Below are 14028 nucleotides of genomic sequence, written 5' to 3' on the forward strand. Positions count from 1 at the left end.
ACCCGTCCCAATCCGTCCTAATATGAACAGTAGCGGGCTGAACCGGGCTGACCCGGATTGAAGAGGGCTGAAAACGGGTCAGCCCGACCCGATTAACACCCCTATTATATACTGCTAGTTCTTGACCTTTTTTTGGTGGAGAGAGGCGTGAGAAAGAGAGGGGGAGAAAATGTGGTTAAGTGTATATGCACTTTGTACGAGAAAGAAAGGATATAAACATTGTGGTTGCCTATTGAGATACTATGCAGAATAAGATCTTCAAGTGATTCACATATTGCGCATTTACCACTTGTGAATTTTTGAAATTGAATTTATGCTTTATCAACCTATTTCATATAACATTGGAGCCTAAATCAAGGAACCCAAAATCCGGCCGCCCGTTTGTGATGTTTCCTTCTTCTTGAGCCTTTTAGAGGGCATCCGGATAGTTCTCTACCGGCTATCGACCAGACTCTTCTTTGTTTGAGCTGCTTCCAGGCACGCAGACTGAAGATCTCGCTTGTCCTGGACAAGTACGTAGAGAACTTCGTGGGTGTTTGGTTTCAGGAGAGGCAGAGCGCTAAGCAATTCTAGCAGTTTAGAACTGTTCAATTCTCTTGTCAGGATTTACATATTCTTTCTCGGTTTACCACTGCAATTTTCTTGTTAATTTTTGCTGTATAATTTGGAAATATCGTTCATATAGCGGCGCAAATACGCCAAGTTGCTTAAGTGAATGGGAAATTTGTAGATGGAAGCCCGAAAATTATTCAGAAATCAAGTAAATTCATCTCTATTTGTTGCACTTGAAAGAATACAAATGTTGTGTGTATATATATATATATATATATATATATATATGCAACATCCTGGGTTTAATTTTAAAATAGATAGTGCCTTCACTTGCAAGTGTTGGCACCATCTTGACCCAAATCATATAGGAGTATCAAAAACAAAACTACTTAATTAAAAAAGAAAAAAAAACTACCCAAATTAGGGGAACATCAATTTGACAAGGACTAAAATATTAAAAATGATTTCTGTATGTTGTGAATTTTTTTCTATAGAGCTGTTAACAGACAGGAAGATCAACTGGAGGCTCCTCCAATGCTTCCAATTGAGTAACTCCATTTTGGACGAGGAAAGCCATGGCCAAACCCCAAGTAATATGCACATCCAAGTGACAATGCATTATCCAAACTCCTGTTTAAGCAAAATTGTTAAGTCCAAAAGTTTGAATATATGACATGTTATAGAAAAAAATTCAACATTTTCTATCTTCTCACCTGGATTATCAGCGACGAATCTAATAACAGACCATCCATTAACTGGTACACTTGCAGTATTACGAAGAGGTGGATCGACAAGGTTGAATTTAGCAGTATCAGTTTGTGGATTGAAATTCCCAAAGCCCTCAGCAAGAATGTAAAAATCATAACCATGAAGATGAATTGGGTGATTTTCAGCTGTGAATATACTAGTTCCCTGTAACACAATTTGCACTCTCGCACCATATTTTAACTTGTATAGTTTAGTTGCTGAAATAGGTTGCCAGAGTGACCTGCTCACGTTCCCTGTGTAATCGAATTTAACTGGTGGAACTGCTGGAAAATCAGTTGAGAAAACTCCAGGTATCCCCTGGTGATGTGCTTGAAGCAGGGAGAAATTGGATGGTAGCACAAATGACACGTTGTTCATACTAGCAGTGAATCGCGTTCCATTTGGACCTTGACAGCTGCTGGAGCTTGCCCCTGCAGGACAGTTATTGAGTCCTAATCCAACTGTGAAGAACAGATTTTCGTCGATTTCAGTTGGGACATCGACTTTTCTTGCGCTCCTGAAACTGGATGTGAAGGTAGTGGCAGTAGCAGTGTCGTTAAATGCGGGCAGAGATGGGAGAATGGGATTGATTTTGACACCTTTGGCAGGGCAAGGAGCAGCTTTGTATTCTAGTATGGCTGTAGTGGTGGTATTGTCAAAGGGTGCACCTTGAGCACTTGCATAGGCGCGCACAGCCATGTAATACCGGGCTGGTGGTTGGTTTGCAGTGATGAGGACATCAGTAGTTTGGCCTGGTCCTAGCATAATGACTGATGTGGTGAAAGGTTTAACATAAGATGCATCTGCTCCAACAACAGTGAACTTGTGGTTGGCTACTTTGAAGAAAAGTTGTTGGTTGAGTCCAGCGTTGATGACTCGAAGGAGGTTCGTCTCACCAGAGTCCACATGGACTATGGTAGTATCTGCGTAAGGATTTAAGTTATATATACCGACAGTATAAAAATTGTCGTTACATTATTAGCCTTTACGTATACACTCACCTTGACTAGAACACTTGTAAAGATCACCGGGTTGGCCATTAATAGTGTAAGCATCAGATACATTAGGCGCTGCTCCTGTTCGCGTGGCTTGTCGAATAACGTCAATGGGGTTTGCATCCCACCACTCACCTAATCACCATTGCCCAAATCATTATTTCAAGAAAGCTTCTAAAATAAACATAAAATTTACAAAATATTTAGGGTGAAGGAAATAGTAGTACCAAGAAGAATGGGGGTTTCTCTCTTGGGCTTAGGGAATGGGTAGGAAGTTCCTTCTTTAGGGTGAATAACTAAGGCTCCATAAACAGTGGCCCTGAGCCATGAGCTGTGGGCGTGCCACCAAAGTGTGCCTTCTTGTCCTTGAATTGTAAACCGATAAGTGTAACTCCCTCCTGGTCTTATTGGACATTGTGTGATAAATTCTGGTCCATCTGCCCATGCTGTTCTCATTTGTCTCACCCCATGCCTAATTTTCATATGCAAAAGAAAAAATTACTAAAGAAAAATACGAAATGGAAAGATTTAAGCTATATACGCTAACAGATCCTTCACGTTCTGCATGCATGAACTTACCAATGAATGGTGACATTATACTGAGCTTTATTGACAACTTTGACAACTAGAGTATCTCCATTGTTCACTTCCAAAGTTGGTCCGGGAAATTGTCCATTCACTGTTATGGTGCTGCGCGTATTGCACAGCCTCTTTACTGGCGTTGCTTGAATCTGTTCCAACACAAAAACAGAGGTCAGTCTAGCTAGCTCCTACAATTTTAAATTTCTAAATGTTAGCAAAATGAGAAAAGAGGTGAACATTTGGATAACATACAACAAAGTCGTGGTTGTGGATTTTTGCTTTAGCTAAAGACACAGCATTTGCAAAAAGAAGCAAAATGCCATATATTAACAAAGAGCGCAAGGGGTTGGCAATGCTCATGTTGAAGGCCTGCATTTTTTTTTCTTTAGTTGGAACTCTTTCTAGTGTAAGAGTAGATACAAGTAGTTTACGTTTGTGAAAAAATTGAGAGTTGAGGCTTTAGTTTTATAGGAGAAGAAGAAGAGAGAGAGGGTGGTTTAAGTTTGGCAGATTAGGTTTTGATTAAGCATGAAGGTCACATTATGGGGCAAAACTAGATCAACTCTGTAGAAAGAGTTGGTGCACCCACTTATTAGCCTATCAACCTGCAGAAATTTTCATCAAAAGTCTCTATTTTGAGGTTAATATGGTATTTAGATTTCAAGGAAATGAGCAATAATATTTTTTATGGTTGTTTTACAATAATAATGTTTTTTTTTCCTCTTAATTTCTTCTTCAAATGATAGTTACTTGTTATGATTATATATATGTGCCGCGTAAATTGCACGGATTAAACAGACAACCTCTTTCCTAAATTAATTGTGTGATCAAAACTGGTCAAACCAATTAATCTACTACTATAGCGTAAAAAGGAAACAATATTCCCAGTTTGACTAAATAGTGTAAACCTTCGATTAAACTAAATAATTTTAAATAATGAGGGGTTAAATCTAGTCAATGATAATATTTCTAGATTTAGAACTAGTTAACATAAGTAATGTAAGATAGTGCTAGTAGGGAATTAAATATAGTGTGCATTTAATATTCCAAGAGATTTGAGTAATGATAGAAGAATATCAAGCAATAAATAACAATAAATGACATTAATGTAAATACGGAAAATAATTCACCCAATATTGAATGAGGTGGATTCTTCTTCTTTCTGACAGTGATGAATGACAGACAAATCCTAGAATATTGGAACTATTCTCGGATCTTATGGAAAAGTATGGAATAATGGATGGTAGAATCTTAGTAAAAAGGTATTGTTTGTATTTTTTTCTAGGGGAAAATTTCACATAAAAATAATTGGGTTCTCTACTTTTTAATTTTATAGCCCATATTTTAATTTACAATCAACTAACCCAAAAAAAATAGGCTAATAGGTTCTCAAAGTTGCTATTTAATTTTTAAAAAAGATTGCTCAAGCTTTTAAGTTAATTTTCGAATAAGTAACTATGACTCAAATATTAGTTCAACAAACCAAATCTATTTGAGTGGTGAAAATTAGATTTTTAACAAGCTTAAATATGTGGATTTACATTCCGAATTTGATTTTGTGAGAAATTTGGAGTTTGTATTATTTAAACTTGTAAGAAATAGAATAATGATGTTGTATATAAAATTTGAAGTCATTTAATGGAGATTTGGACTGGTTTTGAACAAGTATTGCAATTGAAAATCATGGAAGAAGTTCATCTACAAATGCTTGTATAAAGGTGTATAAAAGTGTATAACATGTGTTTATACACTCATATATACTATTATACAAGATTATACATAATTATGCAAAAAAACTAACTTCGTCTTCTTCCTTGTGTCTTTTATGAAATTTAACTCAAATCTTGCTCAAATCTACTCCAAACCACTTCAAATTTAAATTTTGAACTCCTTTTGATATTTTCAATCAATTGGAACAACACTCAATCCAAATAACTAACAAACTCAAAAATTCCATTTTCGAAAGCAAAGATTTGAATGACATTCAATGGTGGACTTCTACTCTTCAATTTTCTTACATTGCAACCAGATGACACAAGAAGAGAAGGAGTAATGGCAAACGGCCCCTTGAAGTATATGTAGAAGATGTGAGAATAAGAGAGAGTGAAAGCAATGGTTATGAGAACACATATTTAACTCCATAGCTTTTAGAAGCAATGGTTGTAAGAACACAGATTTTGAACTTGCTAATGCTTTTAAAATGTGTACAATATGGGGTAGGTGGGGTAAAATTTAAAAATATGGGCCATTTTTTGTTATGGTGTGAAGTCATGTGTATTTTCGTGTAATTCTTTTCTTTTTCTAGAGAGAGAGAGAGAGTCTTCTTCTCAAAAAGCGTACTTATAAAATGAAAATTACATGCCCTATCCCTTTATCTCTTTTTCTATTTATATGAGACATATCCCCAATCAACCCTAATAGTACAAGTGCAGTGAATATTCAATGGAATATTCTCTTAAATATCGTATTGCAAAAACTAGTTGTTAGTGCTCTGTTCTTGATGTTTGACCTCGAACATTATTGGCTGCCCGGCTACGAACCCCACTGTTTACTATTCGACCTCGGCCACATAATTTTCCTTAACGCCACTTTATGCTAAATTCCTTTGGGGCAGATTTTGACCTATACAGTTAGTCCTTCCACTTATTGAGGTCGACCTTGGACCACCTCGATGAGCGGACTCTATTAGTTTGGTTGAGAAGATTAGGAGAGCAGGTCGAGTAGTAGCATTTCAGACGAGGTGGCAATGTGGCCCTTCATAAGCCGCAACCTAGGGTCGCGTCGATTCAGAGTAACGTCATGGCATCATGCATCATTATTATGCATTTTTCTGATACCTTGCGTCGTTTCCCGTGCCTCTGCCGCTTCGATACCTGAGCTGGATAATGGCGGTTTGTTTTCTCGATATTGATTCCTGAATTCTTATAAATAGGGATACAAAACCTTTTGCTTTATTCTTTGCAATCTAGATATTGAATCTCCATACTTTCTTCTTCCTTCTTCATTCAAAGTTCTTGCCCCCTTGATCTTACTTCTGCATTTCTGCTTTCACTGATTCTGGTGACTTCTGCTACTCACGACTCTTCTATGCTTACATCTCCTATATACATAAACAAATATGGTTAACGTGTCTTCCAATTCTAGGGGGTACCTGACCCTGTTCCCTTGGTAGTGCGCATGCCTCCCCATGACGATAGGGTTGCCATTGTTGCTGAAGATGAGAGCTTTACTATAGTAGAGAAAATAATCCCCTGTAGTAAGAAGGCTAGATCTGACTTTTCAAATATGCCTGAGGACGACCTGGAGGTCTCGTAGTTGTCCATGAAAGAGGTGGGCCTTGCCGAATTTAGGGATAAATTCAAAATTCCTTCCCACATAGATCTAGATCTAGCTGGGCACGACATGGTACAAATACACTGCTCTGGGTACTGCGCTTTCTACGCGTACCCTTTCCATGTCGGTTACTCTTTTCCTATCTTCCTCTTGGCCAAGGAGTTTTTTCGCTATTACCGCGTCTTCCCTGCCCAACTTTCTCCATATATATACAAACTTATCTTCATGCTTACGAAGTATGCGAAATTAGCCGGGGTCGAGGTGACACTTTTCCATTTAATGCACCTCATGCTCCTAGATTTCATAGGGGGACGATGCTACATCTTCGCTACCGGGGAAGCAATGTATCGTAGTGAAGATGGACGACAAGCAAACCACCAATTTTGCCTCAATTACTTCTATGTCAAACTGAGGATGTGGTGGTCTATGCAAGCGGGTTCCCCGAGGTTTGGAACTATGCCCATAAGTATCTCTCTCCCCTTTTCTCTCTCTTTTCTTTTTGTATTACGCGTTGGTTCTGCTAATTTCGATCGTATTGATATTTTGTTTTCTCTCCGTGTAGCCGAGACTGCACCCTCTCCTTTGGTTGAATATATTTATAATTGGGTTAACCGGGTCCTCCCTCATCCAGTCAGGATTCGCGAATGGTCGGTCTTCCTCAAGAAGTTTGGGCATGCGCCTTCTGTGATGGTCAGTTTACCTGTTTAAATCTTTATTTTCGTGGCCTTCTGGTTGCTTGCTTCACATTATTTTGTGGGGACCAACCTTTTGACCTTCTTTCTTCCTCCCTTTTTAGCCCGGGGATCCTCTAGGAGGCCGAGGGCCCCTCTTCCTGCGTTTCGTAGGAGTAACACTACAATGGAGTCTGCCCCTACTGTGACTATAGCCAGGTCTGCTCGGCCCTCCACTTTCGTTCCGCCTCCTTTTTCGGCTAGGTCGGCTCGATCATCAACAACATCAGTACCAGAAACTCTGGCCTCTCCCTTGCTTCATTTAGTAGATGAAGAGCTATCACCGAGCGAGGAGGATTTCATTCCTCGTAAAAGGAGGTCAGTGGACGTCGACGATGGGATAACCCGAGCTGTAGATTCTACAAGGAGTGGCTATGAGCCGACCACTGCCATGCTTGAAGACGATGCAAATCTGTTGTCTGAAGTCCCGCCATCAAAGGGGATCGTGGAAGGCGTACCTTTCCCCAATTCTGAGGTTGGAGTTGGTGGGCCACCTATGGAAGTTGTGAGTACCATGCTTCGAGATAAGCCGCCGTCCTCGAGGCTAGTTGATGTTCCAGCCTCGTCTACCGATGAGAGAGGTAAGGGTATCGCCAGGACGGTTATGAGACGGGCTCCTATCTTGACCCCGATGAGGTTCGGATGCTGAGCGAGGGGTTTACTCGCGTTGAAGTCAGGTTAGAAGGGTCCTCGCGACCATCGTGGTTTCTATGGATCGGGACCTACTAGTGAACACAGAGGATGTGGTCCCCTCCTTAGGTCCTTTTTGCTCTGATGTAGAGGGTAGGACCCTTGAGAAGTTGGATAATGCCGCCCTATCGATGGGTATAGCCGGCCTTGCCCTTAGGGTAAGCTTTCCGACCTTTCCAATTTCCATACTTTGTACATTATTTTTACTCTTTTGTTTGACTTTGGTATTCTTCTTCTCTTTTTCCTTAGACCATTATTCTGGAGATCGAGAGTGCTCGTCGGGAGGAGAGGCGCAAGGCCACTTTCCAGAAGATGGAGCAGAAGTGCCGTGAATACCGCAATAAATATCGTGAGATCTGCAGGCGGTTTGGCTGGAGTGGAAACTTCCAAGCGCTCTGAGATGAGCTGAAAGAGAAAGATAACGAATTGGTTAAAGTCATTGGTAAATGCAGTGTCCTCATGGGAGCGCTAAGAGAGAAATAAGAAGAGCTCGAGGTGAGCAAAGGAGTTGAGTCTCAATATGCCGATCTCCAAGCCTAAGTAATCTCGCTGCCAGCCAAGCTCGAAGAAAGTTTAATCAAGGCGGATGCTCTGAGTGGTGAGCTCGCCGCGAAGACAGCGGACTTAGAGAAGTCGGAATTGGATCGGTTGGCGACTTCGAGGAAAGTAGAGGCTTTGGAGGCCGTAATCCGCATTTTTTGTTCAGAGTGGGCGAGTGATTTGGAGACGGCGAGGCTTAGAGAGTACCGACTCGATGAGAGGATAGGGGAGTTGGAGGAAGAGGCTTCGGGCCTTAATGAACGATTCGTCGCCCTTGAGGCCGAGAAGGCCCAGTTATTGGCTCAGCCGTCCTCTTCTCGCACTTCTGCCTTTGCTGATATTTCGTGGGATCTATATGAGATGTGGATCCACGCCGAGGCCCAACTAGATATATTTAGGGACTTGATGGTTGGGGGAAAGTTTCTGAGGCTGACTTCGAGGATGCTCGTGCTAAGGCACGTTTAGCTCGGACTGTTTGTGGCTATGACCCCGCCACGATGGAGGCTGGTGATGGCGAGGAGGACACATGCGTGGACGGGATTGAACAAGATGCCTGGTATGAGGATGAGTATCCTGATGGCGATGGTGATAGTACTGGCGGAGAGGGGGGTGGAGATGACCTAGGTGGTCAGGTAGATGGAGCTGCTGGGTTAGGCGTCGAGTAGTTTTTTTTCTTTCTTTTTCCTTGTAAAGTTTGTACATATTTTTGTGGGCATCTGTTCTAGCCTTTGTAAAGAATATATTTTATGTATGAAATGCCATTTTTATTGCTTGTACCTGTCTCTTTTCCTTCTGTTCAGACTTGTATGCCTCTTTCTTTTGTTTTGTTGTTTGGTCGCTTTAGTCGTAAAAACTTGGTTTATGTGTTTTGAACGAGGTTGAAATAGAACTCAGTTTTGGTCATGGCTGGGGGCCAGTAGGTGTTAATTTGAACAAGGTCGAATGTACCCTATACTTAGTTAATTCGAAACGAGGTCTAATTGTCACGACCCGAATTTCCTACCATCGGGAGTCGTGATGGCGCCTACTAATGAGAGCTAGGCAAGCCAACTCTTAACTACTTTTATCTAATATTAGTAATGGCATAAAAAATGATTTAATTAAATAAATATGCGGAAGACTTAATTTAAAGTGACTGAATGTAAATGCGGAATCCAACATAAATCTCTACCCAAGAACTGGTGTCACATTACTCACGAACTTCTAAGAATATTGAATACAATCGTCTGAAAGAAAATAATAAATTGTTTGTCTCGAATACAATGAGATAACAGACTAAAATAATAGATAGAGGAGACGACGGGCCTGCGGACGCCTACAAGGCTACCTCGGAGTCTCACTAGTCTGTCTGCTCACACCCGCGCTACTGCTGCTGCTGTCCGAAACCTGTATCTGTGCAAAAAAGTACAGAGTGTAGTATCAACACAACCGACCCCATGTGATGGTAAGTGCCAAGCCTAACCCCGACGAAGTAGTGACGAGGCTAGGACCAGACAATCAAATAAACCTGTGCAGTTCAAGTATACATATATAGACAACAAAGGAAGTACTGGAAGCAACCAATCAATGTGAGAGGGGAAACATGTTGTGGGGAGGTAACAATTTCAAATAGAAATATTCAATAAAATAAGGAGACAACAAAGTCATAATATCAACAAGTATCAAAAGGAATCAACAATTTGCACGGCATCACCCTTCGTGCTTTTACTCTCTTCCTCACCCAAGCAATATATAAAATAAAACTATACACGACATCACCATTCGTGCTTTTACTCTCTTCCTCACAATATAATCAATAGATATCAGTATGGAATGGCACATCGTACGGCACGACATCACCCTTCATGCTTTACACTCTTTCCTTACCATATCAAACAATACACGGCATCACCCTTTGTGCTTTATCACTCTTCCTCACCCAAACAACAATCACAGATAAGGGGCAAGGAAGTAAACTGGATAATAATCGGGATTCCAATAAGGGCACAACAATTAACAATAAAATTCCCGGCAAGGAATATATCAACAATTCCACAATTATCTCGGCAAGGGAATAATTCAATAATTCTTTCTCTTTCTTTCATTTCTTACTTAGTAATTCATTTTATAACTTGAGTCAACGCTCCTCAAATATTAAATATCACCATTTCTTTCACATGCACTTCACAACATATAGAAGTCATCATTTAATCACGGAAGATATAACAGAGTCATAACAATTATAATACAAGACTCACGGACATGCTTGACACCAACGTATAGATACTCGTCACCATGCCTATACGTCGTACTCTACAATTAACATGTAGCAATTAAGACACAACTCCTAATCCCTCAAGCTAAGGTTAGACCAAACACTTACCTCGCTTTGCAACCAATTCAAAATTCCAACAAGCCTTTGCCTCGCGAATTCGTGCCCGAAATTCTCAAATCTAGTCATAAACAATTCGATTAAGTCAATAAAAATTATAGGAATTAATTCCATATGAAATTCTACATTTTTCATTTAAAATCGGAAATTGCACTAAAAATTCGCCCGTGGTGCCCACGTCTCGGAACCCGACAAAAATTACAAAATATGAAACCTCATCCAACCACGAGTCCAACCATACCAATTTTACCAAAATCCGACATCAACTCAACCCTCAAATCTTCAAATTAAACCAAGACGGTTTTCAAGATTTTCCCAACTAAAATCACCAATTAAATGCCAAAACTAGTAATAGATTCAGGTAATCTAACCAAAATTAAGTTAAGAACACTTACCCCGTTGTTTTCTCTGAAAATATCCTGAAAATCGCCTCTCCCCGAGCTCCAATTTGCTAAAAATGGATTCAGAAGTTACATTCTGCCCAGAATGTTTTCGGGGGTTACTGTTCACGCTTTTTTACTGTTCACGGGGTACTGTTCATGACTATTGTTCACGGGGTACTATTCATGGGTACTGTTCATGGGGGTACTATTTCTGCAATTTTTTGCAATTTTCCTAAGTCCGAAATCACTCCGAGACACCTCCGAAACACTTCCGAGCCCTCGAGGCTCCTAACCAAACACATACACTAACTCAATAACATTGTACGAACTTAACCGTGCGATCAAATCGCCAAAATAACGTCATATACCACGAATTAAGCTTTAAAATCCAAGAATTCTTTCAAATTTCATAAAATATCAAATTTTCCATTTTGAGTCCGAAACACGTCAAACGACGTCTGTTTTCAACCAAACTTTACAGAAAGTGCTTAAACCATATATAAGACCTGTACCGGGCGCCAGAACCAAAATACGGGCCCGATACCATCACTTTCTAATCAAACTTCATTTTCATTTTCCTTAAATATTTTCAGAAAATAATTTTACTCAAAAATTCATTTCTCGGGCCTGGGACCTCAGAATTCGATTCCGGGCATACGCCCAAGTCCCATATTTTCCTACGGACCTCCCGGGACTGTCAAATCACGAGTGGGTCCGTTTACCCAAAATGTTGATCGAAGTCAAATTTATTCATTTTAATATCAAAACTTAGCAAATTTCATAGAATTTCATATTTGAGCTTCCGGCTATGTGCCGGACTGCGCACACAAATCGAGGTGACTCTAAATGAGATTTTCAAGGCCTTGGAAGCTCGGAATGGATAAGAAAACAGGTGATGACCCTTTGGGTCGTCACATTCTCCACCTCTAAAACAACCGTTCGTCCTCGAACGGACAGAAGAAGGAAGTACCTGAGTCGGGGAATAGATGAGGATAACGGCTCCGTGTCGGACTCGGACTACCAGGTCAAAGCCTCAGGAGGCTTACCTCTCCACTGAACATGAACAGAGGGGAAACTCTTGGATCTTAACTAATGGACCTGCCGGTCTAGAATAGCCACCGGCTCCTCCTCATAAAACAAGTCCTTGTCCAACTGGACAGTGCTGAAATCTAACACGTGGGATGGATCGCCGTGATACTTCCGAAGCATGGACACATGAAACACTGGTTGCACGGCTGATAAACTCGGCGGCAATGCAAGTCTATAAGTCACCTCTCCCACTCGATCAAGAATCTGAAATGGACCAATGAACCTAGGGCTAAGTTTGCCCTTCTTCCCAAATCTTATCATGCCTTTCATAGGCTACACGCGGAGCAATACCCGCTCACCAACCATGAAAACCATATCTCGAACCTTACGATGTGCATAGCTCTTTTTCCTGGACTGAGCTGTACGAAGCCTATCCTGAATGATCCTGACCTTGTCTAAGGCCTCCTAAACAAAATCTGTACCCAACAACCGAGCCTCTCCCGGCTCAAACCATCCAACCGAAGATCGACACCACCTACCATATAAAACCTCATAAGGAGCCATCTGGATACTCGACTGGTAGCTGTTATTGTAGGCAAACTCTGCTAAAGGCAAGAACTGATCCCATAAACCTCCAAAGTCAATAACGCAAGCTCGGAGCATGTCCTCCAATATCTAAATAGTCCGTTCGGACTGTCTGTCCGTATGAGGTTGAAATGTTGTGCTCAACTACACCTGGGTGCCTAACTCTCGCTGAACTGCTCTCTAGAAACGCGAGGTAAACTGCGTGCCTCTTTCCAAAATGATAGATACTGGCACACCATGAAGGCGAACAATCTCCCGGATATAAATCTAAGCTAACCTCTCAGATGAATAGGAGACTGCCACAAGAATGAAATGCGCTGACTTGGTCAGCCTATCAACAATGACACAAACTGCATCAAGCTTCTTCCGAGTCAATAGAAGTCCAGTAACGAAGTCCATAGTGATTCGCTCCCACTTCCACTCGTGAAGCTCAATACTCTGAAACAAACCACCAGGTCTCTGATGCTCATACTTAACCTGCTGACAATTCAAACACCGAGCCACGTATGCAACAATATTCTTCTTCATTCTACGCTACCAATAATGCTGCCGCAAATCCTGATACATCTTCGCAGCGCCCGGATGAGTAGAGTACCGGGAGCTATGGGCCTCCTCTAAAATCAACTCCCGAAGCCCATCCACATTAGGCACACAAACTCGCCCCTGCAATCTCAAAACTCCATCATCATATAAGGTCTCCTGCTTGGCACCGCATCGTGTCTCTAAGGACACATAAATAGGGATCATCAAGCTGCCGATCACGAATACGCCCCAATAATGAAGAACGAGCGACCGTGCAAGCTAATACCCGACTAGGCTCAGAAATATCCAACCTCACGAATCGATTGGCCAAGTCCTGAACATCCAAAGCAAGCGTCCTCTGACCGACCGGAATATAAGCAAGACTGCCAATACTAACCGACTTCCTGCTCAAAGCATCGGCCATCACATTGGCCTTTCCCGGATGATATAAGATAGTGATATCATAATCTTTCAACAGCTCCAACCACCTCCTCTGTCTCAAATTTAACTCCTTTTGCTTGAACAAATACTGAAGACTCTTGTGATCCATGAACACCTTACATGCCACACCGTACAGGTAATGCCTCCAAATCTTCAATGCGTGAATAATGGCTTCCAACTCTAAATCATGAACTGGCTAGTTCTTCTCATGAATCTTCAATTTTCGCGAGGCATAGGTAATGACCTTGCCACTCTGCATCAACACTGCACCAAGCCCAATACGAGAAGCATCACAATAAACTGTATAAGGCCCTGAACCTGTAGGCAAAACCAATACCGGTGCCGTAGTCAGAGCTGTCTTGAGCTTCTGAAAGCTTGCCTCACACGTGTACGACCATCTGAACTAGGCACCCTTCTGGGTCAACCTAGTCATCAGGGCTGCAATGAATGAAAACCCATCCACGAACCGACGATAGTAGCCTGCCAATCCCAAGGGACTCCGAATCTCTGTGGCAGATGCTGGTCTA

General features: G+C 41.4%; 1 protein-coding gene across 1 annotated transcript; it reads right to left on the reverse strand.

Annotated features, from left to right (window-relative positions):
- Positions 1-208: 208 nt before the first annotated feature.
- On the reverse strand, positions 209-3297 carry LOC104222141 (laccase-12-like). Its single transcript, XM_009773336.2, has 6 exons — positions 3129-3297; positions 2874-3025; positions 2522-2766; positions 2301-2429; positions 1266-2222; positions 209-1182 (listed from the first exon to the last, which is right to left on the reverse strand). Exons 1-6 carry the CDS (start codon positions 3249-3251, stop codon positions 1052-1054), a joined length of 1737 nt encoding a protein of 578 aa, XP_009771638.1. The 5' UTR covers positions 3252-3297; the 3' UTR covers positions 209-1051.
- Between the last annotated feature and the right edge of the window lie 10731 nt (positions 3298-14028).

The sequence above is a fragment of the Nicotiana sylvestris genome, chromosome 3, assembly GCF_000393655.2.
Source record: "Nicotiana sylvestris chromosome 3, ASM39365v2, whole genome shotgun sequence".
Classification (NCBI taxonomy): Eukaryota; Viridiplantae; Streptophyta; class Magnoliopsida; order Solanales; family Solanaceae; genus Nicotiana; species Nicotiana sylvestris.